General features: G+C 34.8%; 1 protein-coding gene across 2 annotated transcripts; it reads right to left on the minus strand.

Moving 5' to 3' along the window:
* Window positions 1-12,737: 12,737 nt before the first annotated feature.
* LOC114319725 (calcium-dependent lipid-binding protein-like) lies at window positions 12,738-17,058 on the minus strand. 2 transcript variants are annotated; one of them, XM_082918979.1, is made up of 4 exons: window positions 16,869-17,058; window positions 16,356-16,581; window positions 13,696-13,860; window positions 12,738-13,085 (listed from the first exon to the last, which is right to left on the minus strand). In XM_082918979.1, the coding sequence occupies exons 1-3, from the start codon at window positions 16,934-16,936 to the stop codon at window positions 13,819-13,821; spliced, it is 336 nt and encodes a 111-aa protein (XP_082775105.1). In that variant the 5' UTR covers window positions 16,937-17,058; the 3' UTR covers window positions 12,738-13,085; window positions 13,696-13,818. The 2 variants fall into 2 exon arrangements, with proteins under 2 accessions (XP_082775105.1, XP_082775106.1); XM_082918980.1 differs by lacking the exons at window positions 12,738-13,085; window positions 13,696-13,860 and adding an exon at window positions 14,250-14,657 and having other exon boundaries at window positions 15,059-16,581.
* Window positions 17,059-19,479: the final 2,421 nt, after the last annotated feature.

Here is a 19,479-nt window from a genome sequence, read left to right on the forward strand (position 1 = left end):
CAGTTTGAAAAGAGATGATTTAAAAAGAGAGATAAAAATTTGAAAATAATTGATTAATTGGAGAGAAAAGTTTAAAAGAAGTTGAGTTGCAGTTGTGTTGATGAAACAAGAGATGTGACATTTCTCAATAGGAAGAGGATTCCCTCCAATCTAAAATTTGTTGGACAATCTTCACTGTATTTAAAAAGATTTAATTCTGTTGTGTACAAAACAACAACAAGAATAAAAGAAATAGAGAAAAAGAGAGAATATGTTTGATTATAAAAATCAAACTCGAAATAAAAAATAAATAAATAAAAACAAAACAGATTTTATTTTGTTACAAAAACAAAATTAAAATCTGAATAAATAAACAAATAAAAATAACACTGAAAGTAATTAAATAACTTACTTGATTTAATTTCTTCGAATTATTTTTTGTGATCAAGTCCAGTGTTTAACACTGTCTCCTTAAGACAGATTCGTCCTCTCCACGGTGCTTTCAGAATTCGGACGTCTATCTCCCAGGATGAAATGATCTTCCACAAACAATAGCAGCACTACTAATTGTTTGCCTTACGAACACACTTAGTGTTTACACTCTTTCTTTTGAAAATAAAATGCAGCAAGATGAAGAATAGAAAACAGAAGTGAAATACGAAATTTCTGAATCCAAAACATCAAATGAGGGTGGTCCTATTTATAGATGTGAAGGTGGCTCTTCATTTTGAATTAAACAGGTATGTAACTCTTGGTTTTGAATTGAACAGGTATGATACCTGTTGGATTTGAATTCAAACAGATAGCAAAACGGGAAGGGCCCTGTTTGGGTGTGCATTAATTCCAAAACAGTTTATTTCTGTTTGAAACCGGGAAGGGCCCTGTTTGGGTGTGCACTATTTCCAAAACAGGTTATTTCTGTTTGAAACCGGGAAGGGCCCTGTTTGGATGAACAAAAAATCCAAACCAATTTAATTTGAATTATGGATTTTATTTTAATAAAAAATAAAATTAAATTCAAATGTTTTTGGCCCAAAAAGATTAGAAGCCCAACCCAACCACACACCACGCACCCGCGCCCCAGCCCAGCCCAGCCCGCCCGACCGACCGGACGGACGGCGGCGGCGGCGCGCGCGCGCGTGTGTGGTGATTTTTGGGTCCAATGGGTCTAGCCCATTTTGCCCATAACCTCTCCCTCTAAAACACTTGGGTACCCCTTGGGGCACACCCCAAGTATCTCACCCTAAGCCTTATAAACCCTTTCAAAACCTCCCACCAAATCAATGTGGGACAAGCCAATTTACAACCTTAAGGAATTTCCACCAAAACTCCATTTTCATGGAGCACACTTTGGCTTCAATTTCCCATTCACTCGGTAATGGTTTTGAGCAACCAAATATACCACGTGAATCACAACGCGGCATAGAACGCGTTACCACTTTAACCCGAGTTAATCGACACTCGGGGCCCACCTAAAAAATAGACCTAACTTAGGAAAAAATTAACCATATCCAACAATCCCCCACATGAATGGAATTTGATGACAACGGAAATGCAACAATATGCAGACTTAACGAAAGAGTATAAGTCGAAAATATCTTGCATCAGGATAGGTAGTTTTCGGCTTTGAACCTTCCCTAGTGATAACCTATCGGACTTACTGGCTAACCAATGGACGCGATGCCTTGAATTGTTCAGCCGTTTGTGTAAGCCAAGACAATAGATTTCACACAAAATATCTTCTAACACATCGTGGTTCTCACTGTTGTGTTCATTTTGGCCTTGAACGCACCTGGTTTTCATAAGTGTTTCTAGAGAATTTAGCCTCTTCATTCTCATAGAACCGGCCCCAGTTCAACACTCATATAGGTGATTCTTATTGTGAGTATCTCTTTATACTCGTCTTGATTTTATGCCTTAATCAAGATATAAGTAATCATTAAAAGCAAAGCTTATCCTTATACCCCTGCAGACAACATATGTTGCAGATATCACTCTCACCATAGGAATGGGTAGGAATTTTAATCCCTTGGTGATTTCTGGCGAGCCATACATAACTTAGTTGTCCCTTTGAACTTAGTTCTTGGGATCTCCAGTCATATAAGTAGGGTTACCATTATGACGACTCTTATGTAATAGGCTTTAATCCCATCCCCTTTGATGAACTATACACTAGCTCTTTTGTCAAACCTTTTGTTAACGGATCCGCAATATTCTCTTTAGATTTTATATAATCTATTGAGATTATTCCGTTTGACAACAATTGCCTTACGGTATTATGTCGACGACGTATATGTCGTGACTTACCGTTATACATGTGATTCTGTGCCCTGCCTATTGCAGATTGACTATCACAATGAATGCAAATAGCTGGCACAGGTTTTGGCCACATTGGAATGTCTTCTAAGAAGTGACGAAGCCATTCTGCTTCTTCACCTGCTTTGTCTAAAGCAATAAACTCGGATTCCATTGTGGATCGTGCGATGCAAGTTTGTTTCGTGGACTTCCAAGAAACAGCAGCGCCTCCTAGAGTAAAGACATATCCACTAGTGGATTTTGAATCTTTAGTATCTGATATCCAATTGGCATCACAATAACCTTCGAGTACTGCTGGATATCGAGTAAAGTTCAAACCTTGATCATGAGTAAATCTTAGATATCTAAGAACTCGAATGATCGCTTTCCAATGGTCTTCTCCAGGGTTACTAGTGTACCTACTCAATTTACTTATAGCATAAGCTATATCAGGACGAGTACAATTCATTAGGTACATTAGGCTTCCAATGATTTGGGAGTATTTTAACTGAGACACTGCATCACCTTTATTTTTCGATAAATAAAGACTGATGTCTACAGGTGTTCTAGCTAAATTCAAATCATCCTTGATAAATTTATCAAGAATTTTCTCAATATAATGAGATTGAGATAATGCATATCCGTCAGATGTTTTAGTAATTTTCATTCCTAATATAACATCTGCGACCCCCATATCTTTCATATCAAATCTCTTGTTAAGCATCTGCTTAGTTGATTTGATCATGTTTTGACTGCTTCCAATGATAAGCATGTCATCCACATAAAGACAAACTATGACATATCCTTGGTCAGTGTTTTTAACATAGACGCATTTGTCACATTCGTTTATCTTAAACCCATTAGTAAGCATTGCATGATCAAATTTTTCATGCCATTGCTTAGGTGCTTGTTTTAATCCATAAAGGGATTTTACAAGTCGACAAACTTTCTTTTCTTGCCCTGATACTACAAACCCTTCGGGTTGTTCCATATAGATCTCTTCATTTAGATCACCGTTTAAGAAAGCTGTCTTAACATCCATTTGATGTATTTCTAAATTAAACAACGCTGCTATAGCAATAAGCATGCGAATGGATGTTATTCTTGTCACAGGGGAATATGTGTCAAAATAGTCCAGACCTTCCTTTTGTCTGTAACCTTTAACAACAAGTCTTGCTTTATACTTGTCAATTGAACCATCTGTTTTCATTTTTCTCTTGAATATCCATTTATATCCAAGAGGTTTAGAACCTGGTGGAAGATCCACCAATTCCCAAGTATGATTCTGCATAATGGATTCAATTTCATTATTAACAGCCTCTTTCCACAAAGGTGCTTCAGGACCTGTCATTGCTGCCTTAAAGCTTTGAGGTTCATTTTCTAACAAGTATGTCAGAAAATCTGGACCAAAGGATTTTGATGTTCTTGCTCTCTTACTTCGTCTTGGTTCATCATTAGTTAAATCCTGTTGGTCGAGACTATTACTAGTCTCTTGTGTTTGATTGTCATTAGTCTCTTGACTTTGTGTACAATCATAAGTTCTTTTCTGTGAACTTAATTCCTGTCCTTTCTTGTAAGGAAAGACATGTTCAAAAAACACAGCATTCCTTGACTCTATAATAGTGTTCACATTTATATCAGGTATATCTGATTTATAAGTCAGAAACCGATATGCACTACTATTCTGAGCATAACCAATAAACACACAGTCTATTGTTTTTGGTCCAATCTTAGTCTTTTTAGGAACAGGTACTTCAACTTTTGCCAAACACCCCCACACTTTTAAGTATTTGTAGGAAGGTGGTCGACCTTTCCACAATTCATAAGGAATGCTTTTGGTTTTCTTGTGGGGTATTCTATTAAGAACATAATTAGCAGACAATATTGCTTCCCCCCACAAGTTCTGTGGTAAGCCTGAACTTAGTAACATGGCATTCATCATTTCTTTTAGAGTTCTATTCTTCCTTTCAGCAATTCCATTTTGCTGTGGAGAATAAGGGGCTGTAGTTTGGTGAATAATGCCATGTTGTGCACAAAATTCATTTAATGGTGCATCATATTCACCACCCCTATCACTTCTAACCATTTTAATGGTTTTACCAAGTTGATTTTCAACTTCTGTTTTGTAGAGTTTAAACATTTCTAAGGCTTCATCTTTACTTCTAAGTAAATAAACATAACAAAATCTTGTGCAATCATCGATAAATGTTATGAAATACTTTTTGCCACCTCTAGTTTGAATAAACTTTAAATCACATACATCAGTGTGAATTAATTCTAGAGGTTCGGTTTTTCTTTCAACCGATATAAATGGAGCCTTATTTAGTTTCGCTTCTACACAAATTTCACATTTATGATTAGGATTAATTTCAAACTTTGGTATATAATCTAAACCAATTAATCTACGCAAAGCATCAAAATTCACATGTCCTAATCTACCATGCCATAAATTTGACTCAAGAATATAAACAAAAGATGTGTTATTCTTATTCATAGCAACTTTCGGTACAACTGTCATTACATTTAACTTAAAGAGACCATCACTCATGTATCCCTTACCAACATACATACCACTCTTTGTTAATACAAACTTATCAGACTCAAATACAAGCCTAAAACCATTTTTACTTAACAAAGACCCAGAAACTAAATTCTTCCGGATGTCAGGTACATGTAGTACGTTGTTGAGGGTCAGTTCTTTCCCTGATGTCATCTTCAAGATTACTTTCCCTTGTCCAGCCACAGCAGAAGTAGAAGAATTTCCCATGAAAAGTTGTTCACCATTTGCAGCCTCATTGTAGGTAGTGAACATCTTCTTGTCCGCACATATGTGACGAGTTGCTCCAGTGTCAACCCACCACTCTTTGGGATTTCCAACCAAGTTAGCCTCAGACACCACAGCAGAAAGGTTGATGTCATTCACTCCGTCAGAGATGTAATCCAATTCTGTTACATTGGCCTGATTGGTGGTCTTCTTACTTGTACTTCCATGATTCTTTTTAGGGCGGCGGCAGTCAGAAGCTCGATGTCCGGTTTTGCCACAGTTATAGCATTTTCCTTTGAACTTCTTGCTACTATCGCCTTGTTTAGGACCATCTCCAGTAAACTTTCTCTTTTTGTTATGTGGTTTATGAACTTGTTCAACCACATTTGCCTTGGACTCAATGGGATTTTTCCCATTCCTCTTTTCAGCCTTTCGGTTATCTTCTTCAATTCTTAACCTTACAATCAATTCATCCATAGTCATCTCTTTGCGTTTATGTTTTAAATAATTTTTGAAATCTTTCCAAGCCGGTGGTAACTTTTCCACTAAAGCTGCGACTTGGAATGACTCGCTAAGAGACATACCTTCTGAATGAATATCATGCAAAATTATTTGAAAACTTTGAACTTGAGATATTACCGTTTGGGAGTCTACCATAACAAAGTCCAGAAATTTACCGACGACAAATTTCTTCGTGCCGGCATCTTCTGTCTTGTATTTCTTCTCCAAAGAATCCCACAATTCTTTTGCTGTTTTCAGAGGACTGTATACATTATACAGCATATTGTCAAGGCCATTTAGGATGTAGTTTCTGCACAGGAAATCTGAATGTTTCCAAGCATCTACAGCGGCAACAACTTGCCGATCACTTTCACCCTCTTTAAGTGCTGGAGCCTCTTCATGGAGAAACCGGGCCAAATTAAGAGTTGTAAGATAGAACAGCATCTTCTGCTGCCATCTCTTAAACTCGGTACCATTAAATTTTTCCGGTTTTTCTCCATGATTGATTGGTACATGAACATGGTTCTGGATAGGGACCGATGTAGGTGTAACAATAGGAGTATCACTGCCAGATGCAGTTTCAGTTGCAGTAGCCATAATCTCTGATTACAAAAATCAGAAAATATTAAAACACAAATTAATTTTCTAGTTACTAAAACCAGAAAATAATTATAACAACAAAATAATTTTATTTTCCTTGTTACTAAAACTAGAAAAATAAAATATCACAAGAATTTTCTGTAATACCAAATAATATTCTGAATTGTTAATGACACCAGTATCGTACTACTAGTAGTTGTCAAAGAAAAGAGACAGTATATTACTACTATCTGTCAAATAGCATAAATCACTATTTGTTTTTCCAACCAGAATATTAATTTGAAAACACAGAAAATTAAATACAATGAAGATACCCAAAAAGGAATCTGTCTTAAGATTGTTGGACAATCTTCACTGTATTTAAAAAGATTTAATTCTGTTGTGTACAAAACAACAACAAGAATAAAAGAAATAGAGAAAAAGAGAGAATATGTTTGATTACAAAAATCAAACTCGAAATAAAAAATAAATAAATAAAAACAAAACAGATTTTATTTTGTTACAAAAACAAAATTAAAATCTGAATAAATAAACAAATAAAAATAACACTGAAAGTAATTAAATAACTTACTTGATTTAATTTCTTCGAATTATTTTTTGTGATCAAGTCCAGTGTTTAACACTGTCTCCTTAAGACAGATTCGTCCTCTCCACGGTGCTTTCAGAATTCGGACGTCTATCTCCCAGGATGAAATGATCTTCCACAAACAATAGCAGCACTACTAATTGTTTGCCTTACGAACACACTTAGTGTTTACACTCTTTCTTTTGAAAATAAAATGCAGCAAGATGAAGAATAGAAAACAGAAGTGAAATACGAAATTTCTGAATCCAAAACATCAAATGAGGGTGGTCCTATTTATAGATGTGAAGGTGGCTCTTCATTTTGAATTAAACAGGTATGTAACTCTTGGTTTTGAATTGAACAGGTATGATACCTGTTGGATTTGAATTCAAACAGATAGCAAAACGGGAAGGGCCCTGTTTGGGTGTGCATTAATTCCAAAACAGTTTATTTCTGTTTGAAACCGGGAAGGGCCCTGTTTGGGTGTGCACTATTTCCAAAACAGGTTATTTCTGTTTGAAACCGGGAAGGGCCCTGTTTGGATGAACAAAAAATCCAAACCAATTTAATTTGAATTATGGATTTTATTTTAATAAAAAATAAAATTAAATTCAAATGTTTTTGGCCCAAAAAGATTAGACCTGCGCCCAGCCCGCCCGACCGGACGGACGGCGGCGGCGGCGCGCGCGCGCGTGTGTGGTGATTTTTGGGTCCAATGGGTCTAGCCCATTTTGCCCATAACCTCTCCCTCTAAAACACTTGGGTACCCCTTGGGGCACACCCCAAGTATCTCACCCTAAGCCTTATAAACCCTTTCAAAACCTCCCACCAAATCAATGTGGGACAAGCCAATTTACAACCTTAAGGAATTTCCACCAAAACTCCATTTTCATGGAGCACACTTTGGCTTCAATTTCCCATTCACTCGGTAATGGTTTTGAGCAACCAAATATACCACGTGAATCACAACGCGGCATAGAACGCGTTACCACTTTAACCCGAGTTAATCGACACTCGGGGCCCACCTAAAAAATAGACCTAACTTAGGAAAAAATTAACCATATCCAACAAAATTTGGATTGAAAGAGACTGTTTGGGCCCGTGGTACCCACCACGGGTCCTATTTTAATTATTCAAACTATTCATTTTGTTGGGCACTTTGTATTTTTATCCACACAAAAAATTAAATCGATCTAATAACTACAACTTGTTCAATTTATTACTTTTGTCATCAAAAAAATGTATAATTTATTTTTTAAAAATACAATTATCATTCATTTTTTTAGTGAAAAATACAATCAATTGAACAAGTTACAATTATCTAATTATCCTAATTTTTTTGTGGATAAAATATACGAAATGCTCAACAACATGAATGGTTCGGATCATCAAAACAAGACCTGTGATGGGGCCTACGGTCCCAAGCAATCTCCTCTAATCCATATTTTCGACTACAGGGAATCCTCCTTAGGTACAATAGAAATAACAAAAGGCTAAGCCCTCTCTCTAGAGAGACGTGTCATATCCGTTGCAAGGATGCTCCTAATCTTAGCTGGTGGTTCATTAACCACCAAGATGTCTTTTGGTTGCTCCGCTCTTATTTTTGCTAAAGCATTTGCACACAAATTCCCTTCTTTAAAAATATATTGTATGGTGCATTCATATCTTCTAAAGAGAATTTTAGCATCCTCCAATAGTCTTTTGTATGGGAATTTATCATACATGTCTTCTCCATCAGCTGCACCACTTGCTGGGATCCTCCTCCTTCACAATAAAACATTAACATTAGAGGTGTTTGGGAAGTGTGGTTTAGGGCAAAATAGACAATAAAGACAAAATAAGTTAAAATAACCAATATGAAAAAGAGTATTTTGGAAAATGCTATAAAGGTTGATTTTTTTGCTTATTATGAAAAAAATGTACAAAAAATAGAAGGTGATGCGACCTGAATAAGCAAAAAAAGTCAATAAATTGATTTTTTTTGCACTTCCCAAAAGAAGTCAAAATATCACAATCAAGCCATTATCATTTTATTTTTTCTCTTACAATCATCAAATCATTTTTTTTTTTTTTAAAAGTCAACTAATATTCCAAACATAATTTTTTTAACCAAGTTAAAATAACTAAAAAAATTAAAATGTCAACTAAAATAACATATTCCCAAAACCCGCCATTAATACAAATAACATAGTTCAGATTGTGGACAGGTGAGAAGTTAGAGAAAGTGAGTAGCCAATAATAAGAAAACACGTGGATAGCATATGGGCGAGACAAGTATTTAAACGTTATTGGTCGAGGGTATTCTCACGAGCACACAATCCAGAGATTGTCATCTTCTTGTTGATTCAGCAGCTTGTCTTGGCTTTTTTTTTGGAAATACCATGGCCTCGTTTGAGAAGTGGTTACTTTCAATTTTTTTTGACTATTTGACTATTTTAGTAAATTATTTTAGTTTTTGTGTTTGGAAAGATGGATTAGATTTTTTTGCTTGATTGTTATATTGGAAAATGTGTTTGAAATGATGTTAGGATAAGAAATGACCAAATTGTTCCTAAGAACTCATCATTTTTCTAAGGGTAAATTACATTTACCTCCCCTGAGATTTCTGACAAATACAGGGACCTCCCCTGTGGTTTGAATAATTATAGTGACCTCCCCTACTTTACCTGACAATATATGCAAATCACCCTTCTGTTAACTAGTCGTTAGACAGGTGATGAAAATTTCTTACAACGGCATATTATGGTGACTGAATACCAAAATTACCCCTTGTTCCTTGTAACCAAACAACCCACAACATCACAAACAAACATTGCTCTTCTTTCTTTCCTTCCTCTCCCACTCCTCCACTGGTAGCATTACTACCATCACCTCTCTCTCTCTCTCTCTCTAATCCTTACCACTTCCATCTCCTTATTATCCATTCCAAACACAACATTAAATTTATACAAAAATTGTAAGAACTAGTAGACTTCATAATAGCATGATTTGTCTCTGCGCAGAAGTAACAATTCATAATATTTGGGAACTATAATATGCAGCAAACAGAAACAACTAGAATGAAATTGGGTTTCAGTTGGTCCAAATTTTGGGTTTCAGTTGGTCCAAATTTTGGCATCTATAATGTATTGTGAACCATCATGCCAAAGAAAATGAAAATTAATGAAAAAGAATCCAAAAGAATAAAGCCAATCATGTTCAATTCCTTTTTCATTACAAGCAACAATAAATAAAGCTCATAAATTTGTTCTATTGTAACAATGGAACTGTATGGATTAAACAAAAATCAATGGTTGAGAAGGCAAGAGAAGAAAAGAGTATGGTTTAAACAAAAATCAATGAAATCTGATTTCAAAGAAAAAAAATGAATAGAAAGCAAGTCAGCAAGATTTATGAACTTTTGCATCTATCAATCACTACCAGAATGCTTGGTGTGTAAAACTTATGTTTCCTGTTTCTTCAACACTATCCGAATCTTAGGCCCACCATTGTCATCCTTGCAATCAAAAAGAGATAATGCTCCATTTTTATCAATTGATGCCATCTTCCCCATTTCATTCTCCCGTCGTTCGTCCCCCTTCTCTCTTCCTCTCCTTTCTTTTTTTTTCTTCTTTCGATCGTGACCAAGATCGCAACCAATCGTCACAAACCCAGATCGGTCAACGCTGCTGCCATCATCGGTCAACTCAGGTAGGTCAGCGACGGACGACGGAAAGGGAGTGGAGGAAGAAGAAGAGGAGGAGAAGGAAAGACGGCAGTGGCAGACGGTAGAGAGAAGGGGCACTAGTGAAGAAGAGCTTTTCTCTCTATCTCTCTCTCTCTTATTTCTTCAGAGGGTTTAGATTGGTAAATGGAGGAAGGGAAAGGATCAATATAAATTATTGGGTTAAAAAAATATTAAAGGATATTTTTGTCTTTTTGTGCTCAAGTAAATGGGTAATATGGTCATTTTGTATAAGCAAATACCGTCGTTTGAGCAAAATTGACAGATTGGGGGAATCTTGGTATTGTAAGGTAAAGTAGGGGAGGTTACTGTAATTATTCAAACCACAGGGGAGGTTCCTGTATTTGTCAGAAACCTCAGGGGAGGTAAATGTAATTTACCCTTTTTCTAACCAAAAACCCACACCACCACTTTGCCTGACCACCATTGAACCACCACCTGACCATCGTTACCACCATCGTTGCACCATCGACAACATCCTCTTCGACGCCAACCCACCGTTCGTTTTTTCCTTCCTTTCACTTTCTCTCTCATTTTTTCCCCTCTTATGCGTTACTACACTCTCGTCGATCGCACCTCTCTAGTACCGTCACCGGTCTGCGACCCTTGCCTCGTCATCCACATTGCCGTTGTTACTGTTGTTTCAATGTCATCGCCAGTTCGTCTATGCCTCCACCATTACATACCAGACACATCATCACTTTCTTCTTCTTGGGTGCACTTCTTCCACGCCAATGTTGCGCTTTGCACCAACACCCCTGCATGCCCATTGATTTGGGGGTGTTGCCTGAGGGAGATGAGAGAGATATGAGAAATTTGTGTTAGACTACTGAGTTGGTGTGTTAGTCAAAATTTCAAAGGGCAAAATCATCATTTTGCCCTCTATCTTGCACAGCCCTAAACCCACGTGCCAAACTCAGCTTCAGTAAATGCTTTTCTACTTTTTTCTTGAATGATGCTAAAATAGCCTCTAACTTCACTTCCCAAACACCGCCATATATAATAGGATGATCAGAGAAAAAATTATAAAAAAGGTGATAAATATTAATAGTTATAATTATATTTTTTTTTTAATGCATAATAAATTTTTAGGATTATTATTGAATGGTAATTTTCTCAACATATATTAGCGTCCCAACTAGTATTTTATTGATTGAAATTGTAAGATCCATTATTTCATGTTGGCTTTCGAGAAACAATGAGACAAGTGACTCAATGTGAATAGCAAGACTATATGATGTAGTTAAGCCTTGTTTGAGAACAGATTTTTTTGAGTAATTTTTTGACTTTTTTATACTATATGATTTAAAAAAACTAGTATGTTTGGAATGACTTTTTGATTTTTTACGAAGAGATATACAAAAAGTAGAAAGAAAAGGAAATCTTTGACTTTTTGGTATAAGTTGTTAGTTTTTTTATTTTTTTAGTGTCTTTTTGACTTTTAGGCTAAAAAATAATGTTGTCAAGCGAGGCCTTAATTATAAATTAAAAGGATGAAAATAAAAAAATCAAAATCAAAATCAAAATTACTTCTATTTTAATTTTCATAATCAATTATTTTTAATTTATTTAAATTATTTATACTTGTTAATAAATTGTAAAAAAAAAAATTGCATCAAGCAGTCACACACAAACTTTTAAAATAAAAAAATTATAAATAATTTAAATAAATTTCACAAAACAACCTCATTATAAAATATTCTTTCAAAACCACCAAATAACTCATCTTTCTCTGTTCGAGCTTAATTCAGATTTCTAACTATATTTTGGATTGTTTTGAGAATGATTTATAAATTAATTTATTTTTTATTATAAAAAATATGTAGAAAAATAGAAATATGATGAGATTCAAATAAGTCAATAACAATTTATTTATGATGTTATTGAGGCTTCGTTTGGGAAGTAGATTGGATTTTTAGCACTGCAAGAAAATGGGAAATTAGCGGCGTTTATAAAACGCCGCTATAGGCTAGAAAAACGCCGCAAAAAGATAAAACGACGTTTATAAAATTCGTCGACGATGCGGCCGTCGTTGTATCTTTTGTGACGTTTGAAAAACGCCACTAAAGACTTTAGACGACGTTTTCTAAAACGCCGCTAATTCTTTACAGCCGTTAACTACACACGTTAAAGGAGTTATCTCTGACGTCATAATGACAACATTTCGCGACGTTTTTAAGAAAAACGCCACCATTTCTTTCATTTTTTTGAAAAAAAATTGAAAAATCATAATTAATGATCTTTTTACTTTTGTTCAAACCAAACCTACATCATCCATCACCATTCTCAAAATATATACCATAATGTAAATGAGCATTCATTTTTCAATTTCCCATAAAATAAATAAATAAAACCCCTTTAAAAACAATATGACAATACAAAATCAAAAAAATAACAATATTCAGTGTGCTCTCCAAATTCTCTGAAAATAACTTCATCCATAGCTCTCTTCAGCTTCATCAAGTCATCAATCATCTTCACCAAAATGATGATTATATACCTGAATCATCCAATTCCTATAACTCCTGCTGCTTTGAGTTTCTTTCTCTCTTCTAGGATCATCTCCTGCTGCTTTCAGTTTCTTTCTCTCTTCTAGGATCATCTTTTCAGCTTCTAAGGCGGCCAATTGCTCCTGTATTAAATTGATGATACAACACCTGAAAATTTCACTATTTTCCTAATAAATAAACAAATAATAGCATTCTTTTCCTAACAAACACCAAACCAGACGCTAAATAAATATTATCGACGGAGAGAATTAATGCTAGGAAACACTAAATACAAATTTCAGCATCTAAGAAAATCACCATTAAGACACGTGGTTGTAAAGCCACAGAGATGCAGGAAACCATGGCAGTTGATTACTATGTTACATGGACTCTTAAAATAAAATTAAATTTCCGTGTCGACACTTGGACAAGGTATGGAATACGTGTCTGATATTTTCCATCAGACATGTCTTACATATTTGTATTATATATATATATATATATATATTGTTGTATAATTGTTACAAAAATGAGAAATTATTTTTGACATTGTATGTTACTTATAACGCTATTTTATCTTATATAGTAGTTTAAAAATATTAAAAATACGACACTTTTTTGCCAGTCCGAATATGTATAAATTTGAAATTTGATAAGTCCGACCTACAAACATGCACTCACGCCTCTGTATCCGAGTCCATGTAAAATAGGTTGATTACAAATGAAAGAATATTCAAGAATGAAGAAGAGATCTAAGAACATAAATTGAAATGTGTACCTTAACAGTAAGAGTTCCTCTATCCTTCTTATCTTTTTATTTTAAGCATATCAAGTGATGGAAAGAGTCTCACTTCAACCTCTTTTGGAGTTTTAGCTTCCAGCTCAATCAGCTTTAATTTTGCTATGCCCAATCATTTGTCTTGCCCAACATCTTCATCGAAAACTTGTATGAAAGGATTGTGAAATTTATGTGCACACAGTCAAAGCAAATAGAAACTCTCCATTTCAACCAGCAAAAAATAAAAGAAAATAAAATAATACAAATGTTTGACAGTATCCATAACAAATGGCTCTCTGTGGTACTCGAAAGGACCAATTAGACATTCAAAGGACCTTTAGGTTGTGTTTAATTATAGATTTGGGTAGTGATTTGGAAAGGGAAAGGGAAAGAAAAAGGAAAAGGTGAGGGAAATGCAAATGAAATATAAGCTAAATTCTAATAGGGATACCCTCACCGGTCCGGTTTTGAAAACATTGCTGGTGGCAACAGCAATAGCAGGTAAGGAAGGGGTTGCAACGGTAGTTACAGAAGAAGATATTAATACATCCACATATACATCCCGATCGATCCAACAGCTGCACATGATGACTCCACGAGTTATTTAATTAAACATACCTATCATATTATAACGACCAGACTCAACAATTTCATCTTGCAAATAATCAAATGGGGACACAAGGAAATTAAAGCACCTGAAGAAGAGCAGTAATGAACATGTGGAATGCCTGTGTATTCTAGTCTATCAGTATTGCAACCCGGCCAAAGAAGGTTACCACACCTTCCAACTGCAATCATTGTAGAAAAATACATATATATATATATATATATATACATTATGGCTAAGAGAAATGGCATCAGTTCCACAAGTTTGTTAGCTGATGGTTGTAGTACACCTTCAGGGAAGAATCTGTCTAAAAAGAGGTATTTTGACAATAATTCTCAAACAATCAATCACATTCCTTCTACCCAAATGATAAATATGACTAAATAAAATAGAATAAAGATTGCCCAAAGGTATATTGGTTGATAATAGCCCAAATTAGTGGATAAACTAATGCAAATGGTGAGTATTCCTTGGAATTATCTATCACATGCACAACAAATTGCCTGGGTATTATATTCATATTAGAAGCAAATTCAATACCATTACAGTAGCTGTCAGGAGCTGAAACTATGAGGACCAAACTTCACAATGACAAGAATGTATTAGACTATTAGTATGTCGAGTGTGATAACAAGTCATTATTACATGTCAATATTAAGAAAGCACCTTTATGCAGCAGCAACTGTTCTTGGGACCAATTGACAAAATTCTAAGCTCAATTCCCCTCAATGCTTTCTGGAGGTGGTACCAGCGTACCACAGGTAATTCCATTAACTCATCAAAGAAAGTTTGTAAAACATAATTCTGCAAAAGAAGATCACTGCAGGCTCAGTTTCTCCCTGTATTCCAGTCAGCCAATTTCCTATCAGTGCTGTAATTTTGATTTCGAATTGAATTCTTCATTTAATTGAATTTAATTAATTGATTCCTTAACCCAGTGAGTTTAGCAAGTGCTACGTACATATAAATCCCATGGGATTTCATTATATTTTCTTAAAATTTTCTGGTTTAGCAGAAATTGAAGAACATAAAAGATACATTACTAGAAAACGAAGAGATTTTTTTTTTTTTAATTTTTTTATAACTAGCGCATATGCTAAACATCAACTACACAATACATTAATTAAATATATTCTTAATCAAAATTATTCAATCAATTGAACCAGTGAGGAGAGCAGAGGAGAAGACAGTTGAGGAGACCAGAGAAAAGCAGAGGAAAACTATACATGGATGCCGGAGGGAGAACTGGTGATGAAGTTGAAGCCGTTCCTGCTACAGACAATCTGTGAGGGTAATGCTTATATTTAGCTTATATTTCATAAAAGGACCTAGCTTATATTTAGCTAAATTTTAATAGGAAAAGGTAAAGGTGAGAGAAAAGCTTCGGACATAATCTAGGTAAGGGGTAGGGATAGGGATAGCACAAACACTGACCCAGTGTTTTTTAATAGCGCAGGGGCAGGTTAGAGGGTGGAATTCGAGAACCCAATTGGGTTCAGGATGGTGATGGAGAAGGGTAATCCAACCCATCGGACCTGAATATGTATCGCATCACGACAAAAAGATACCTAATTGTTTTAATACACTAGTGGAAAGAAAACTAATCTAGAACTATATCATCACTGGCATCAGATTTATCAAACGTGATCAACCATTTTTTTTAACCAGTCTGCCCCACTTATCCGGTCATGTGACAGGTCTGGCCTAACCTGAGTCAACAGATCAGTAAACTTGGAACAACTAGAGGGAAACATGCCGTAAGTCTGCCCTTTACACTGTTGTGCATTTTCTCCTCTTTATTCAATTATTCCCAATATTTGTCAATTATTCTCATAATTTCCTACCCTTTATGCAATTACCCCGGTGCAATGGCCTCCACCCACATCCCCTTGGTTCAAGCTTTTTCATAAGAGATTATTACGAGAATAATTGCATAGAGGCTCAGTATGTACACAAATTAACTTTCCAAGAATGGTCAACAAGTAAAGCACCATCCCAGTAATTTCACAAAATAGTATAGTCAAAAGAGACCTAAAGGCATGTGGATCAAAACATCAAGAATAAGAGACTGTGTCTCCTTGTCTTCTGCAATCAGCTCAAATGTTTGATTCCAAATGGGGTTCAGGTCATTGTCAATGACCTTTGTTTTAACCTTGAACAATGGTCGAATGTACACAACAACATAAGGATCAGATTTTCCAATCATTTCCATGTTCTTAAGATCATTTGCCTTCATTACTGTCACCGTAAGCTTTCCCTGTGGTCTAAGCTCTAGTTCACTGCATAAAAGGCACAAAGAAGTGTTAACTCCAACTTGCCATATAAAATAAAATAAAGCAAGAAAAAAGTAAAAAAAAGAAAAGAAAAAGTGTTATACTATCAATTTATGTGATGAACAAAACATCTAAAAATGAAAAAAATACTTGAACCTGACGATGAAAAAAGTGTGTCAATCACGATATACCATAAACAATGCAAATAAATCTTGTTCTTATGGTGCAAATCATTAGCCAAGTACAACTAAGAACCCTTCTTAATTAAAATATATATATGTGTGTGTGATTACCTTGTATCTACAGCTATACCACCTATAGGCACAACAATCCTGTGAGGCCATTGAATAAGAAATCTCATACCTGAAACATATGTTATTGAATAAGAAATTTCGAAATCCAGTATGAAGAGCGAGGAAGATAGTGAGTCATGTGTTTGAGACCAGATCTGATGGAACAATAGAGGGAGAGAGAGAAAGAGAGAGAGAGAGAGAGGACGAGACCTGAGGGGCGGTAGCAACGGGAGGACCAGACCTTAGGAGGATTACCAGAAACCCAGTATTCATGATCTCTTCTCCTCCTCTTGCTTCGACTCGACTGGTCACGGTCTCGATCCCTGTCTCGATCCTGATCCATAATCTCGATCCTTTTTCACTCCTCAGTCTCGTAACCTCGCGTTCGTGCAACTCAACCGGTCCATCTTCCTCTGCAAAATCATCAGAATCAGAATCAGAATCAAGAAAAACAAAAAATCGTCTGGAAATTTCAACCAAATCGATTCCAGAATCGATGGATTTAGAATTAAATCTGACCAAGTAATCGTAATCGAACTGGTGAATCTCTCAAGAAGCATGAGAGAGACGGAGGAAACCCTAGATCTAGGACGGAGAGAGCAAACGATAGAGAGAGAATGATAGAGACGGAAAGAGAAATGGGGAGACGGAGCACTGTTACAAAGTGAAACGCGGGTTTAACGGATGTATTTTAATTTAACGCGTGTGTTTAACGCGTCTTTCACAACATTTGTCCAAGAAACGTTGTCTAAGAAATGTTGTTATAGCTAGCTTTTCTTGTAGTGTAGTTTTTTGACTTTTTGACTATTTTAGGTCTCATTTGTCAACTATATATTTTAGCTAAAAAATCAAAAAATTACTATAAGTTGTCAAATCACTCTCTCTATTTTTCTGCACATCTTATTGAAAAAAAAAACTAAAAAGTTATTAAAATAGTTTGAAAAGCTTAGTTTAGAATAAATTTTTTGATTTTTTTTTTATTTTTATGAGAAAAAAATAAAATAATTATGTGACATTTTATTTTATTAATTTTTAAATTTATTTTAATTTTTTATAACTATTTTAATAATAATAAAAAACTTAAAAAATTCACATCTAAAACCAGGTGAGTCGTACTCAGATAAAGGGTGGATTAGTTTATGTTGGCTTGAAAGTATACACACATTTCATATATTAGAAATGACTTTTTTTTTTTTTTTGAACGGAGGATAGAACTCAATTAATATAAAGATAATGCCCTTTGCAGGGCTACGGGGGTTTTGAAACCCAGTTCATTGGCAAGCAGTTCCTCAGTGCTGCTCTCGCTGTCCAATGACCAGCCACATTGGCTGGTCTAGCATACCAACAAAGGTCAATTTATTTCTGATTGTCACGGTCTGCTCCCCGTATTTAAGGATTAAATATTGTGATAGTCAGTAATTAAAATTATTTTTGATTAATTCTTAAATAAATTAATAAGCGCAAGCGAAAATAATATTTAAATAAGGGTACCAAAATAATCATTGAAGTTTCTATTTTTATAACAAAATTTATTGACTAAAAAGGCCGACATTTACATAAATAAAAATATCATAAAAGTACTGTGTGTGTCTATTCCGCAGCCCCGCGTCTAAGACTTTTCAAAAACTATTTCTGAATTGCATTGTTTCTTGAAAATTGGTAAACAGCTATAAGCACATGGTAGAGTGAGAAATATTATGCCAAGAATATAAGGGACACGAAATAACTATGGATAGTTATGTAACTAAAACATTTAAGATCACTTAGTCTAAACAAATAATCAGTTAAGTAGCAAAACTGAGATTATGTAAATAAATAACTATAACCACGGTACCGAACAGAACATAACAGAAGTCACAAGAGTGACAGTCAGAACAGAGGCACGGATTCAATAGGTGGCTTGTACGAATTATAGAGGCGGCTCCCACAATAGTGTAGCACTTATCTCCGCACAGAACATAGGTCAATAGATCCATGACAATAGAAGCCCACAAAGTGACCAAACAGAGGCTAATGGTTATTTAAGTCCTCCAAGACGTGGGACTCTTATGGTGGTACTTACAAAACATAATTGTTTATAAAGTCATAGTTAAATATTCTTTAAAATATAAATAAACACATCCATGTGTTTCATTTTAACAAATTGAGTTCAGAAATTAATCCACATAATTGAAATATTAATATAATTTATAATAATTTATAAAACATAACTTGTATAAAATAAATTATGGTAAGTCAAAATATACGTAAAATATATTATGGTAACTCAAGGTATAATATAACTCACCTTAATTTTAATACACCACTCTTTCTTTCCACTATCAAAGACCTTCTCGGCTTCTATTATTTTTTCTTCTTTTTCTTCCTCTCTTTCCCTTCTCCTTCCTCTCTTTCTTTCTTTCCTTTCTAGGTGAATCACCTCCTCCCTAAAAGATTTGATTCATAAATTATATAGATTTATATTTATCTTTAATAAATATTTAAAATAATTACATTTTAACCCAATTTTCTAATATAACTATATAAATAAATCAATCCCTAATTAAATTACACTCTATCGTATACTAGCAGAAAATTATTTATTTATTTTACTACCACACCTATTATTATT

This window comes from Camellia sinensis, chromosome 3 (assembly GCF_055761805.1).
Source record: "Camellia sinensis isolate YWXY chromosome 3, ASM5576180v1, whole genome shotgun sequence".
NCBI classification, from domain to species: Eukaryota; Viridiplantae; Streptophyta; class Magnoliopsida; order Ericales; family Theaceae; genus Camellia; species Camellia sinensis.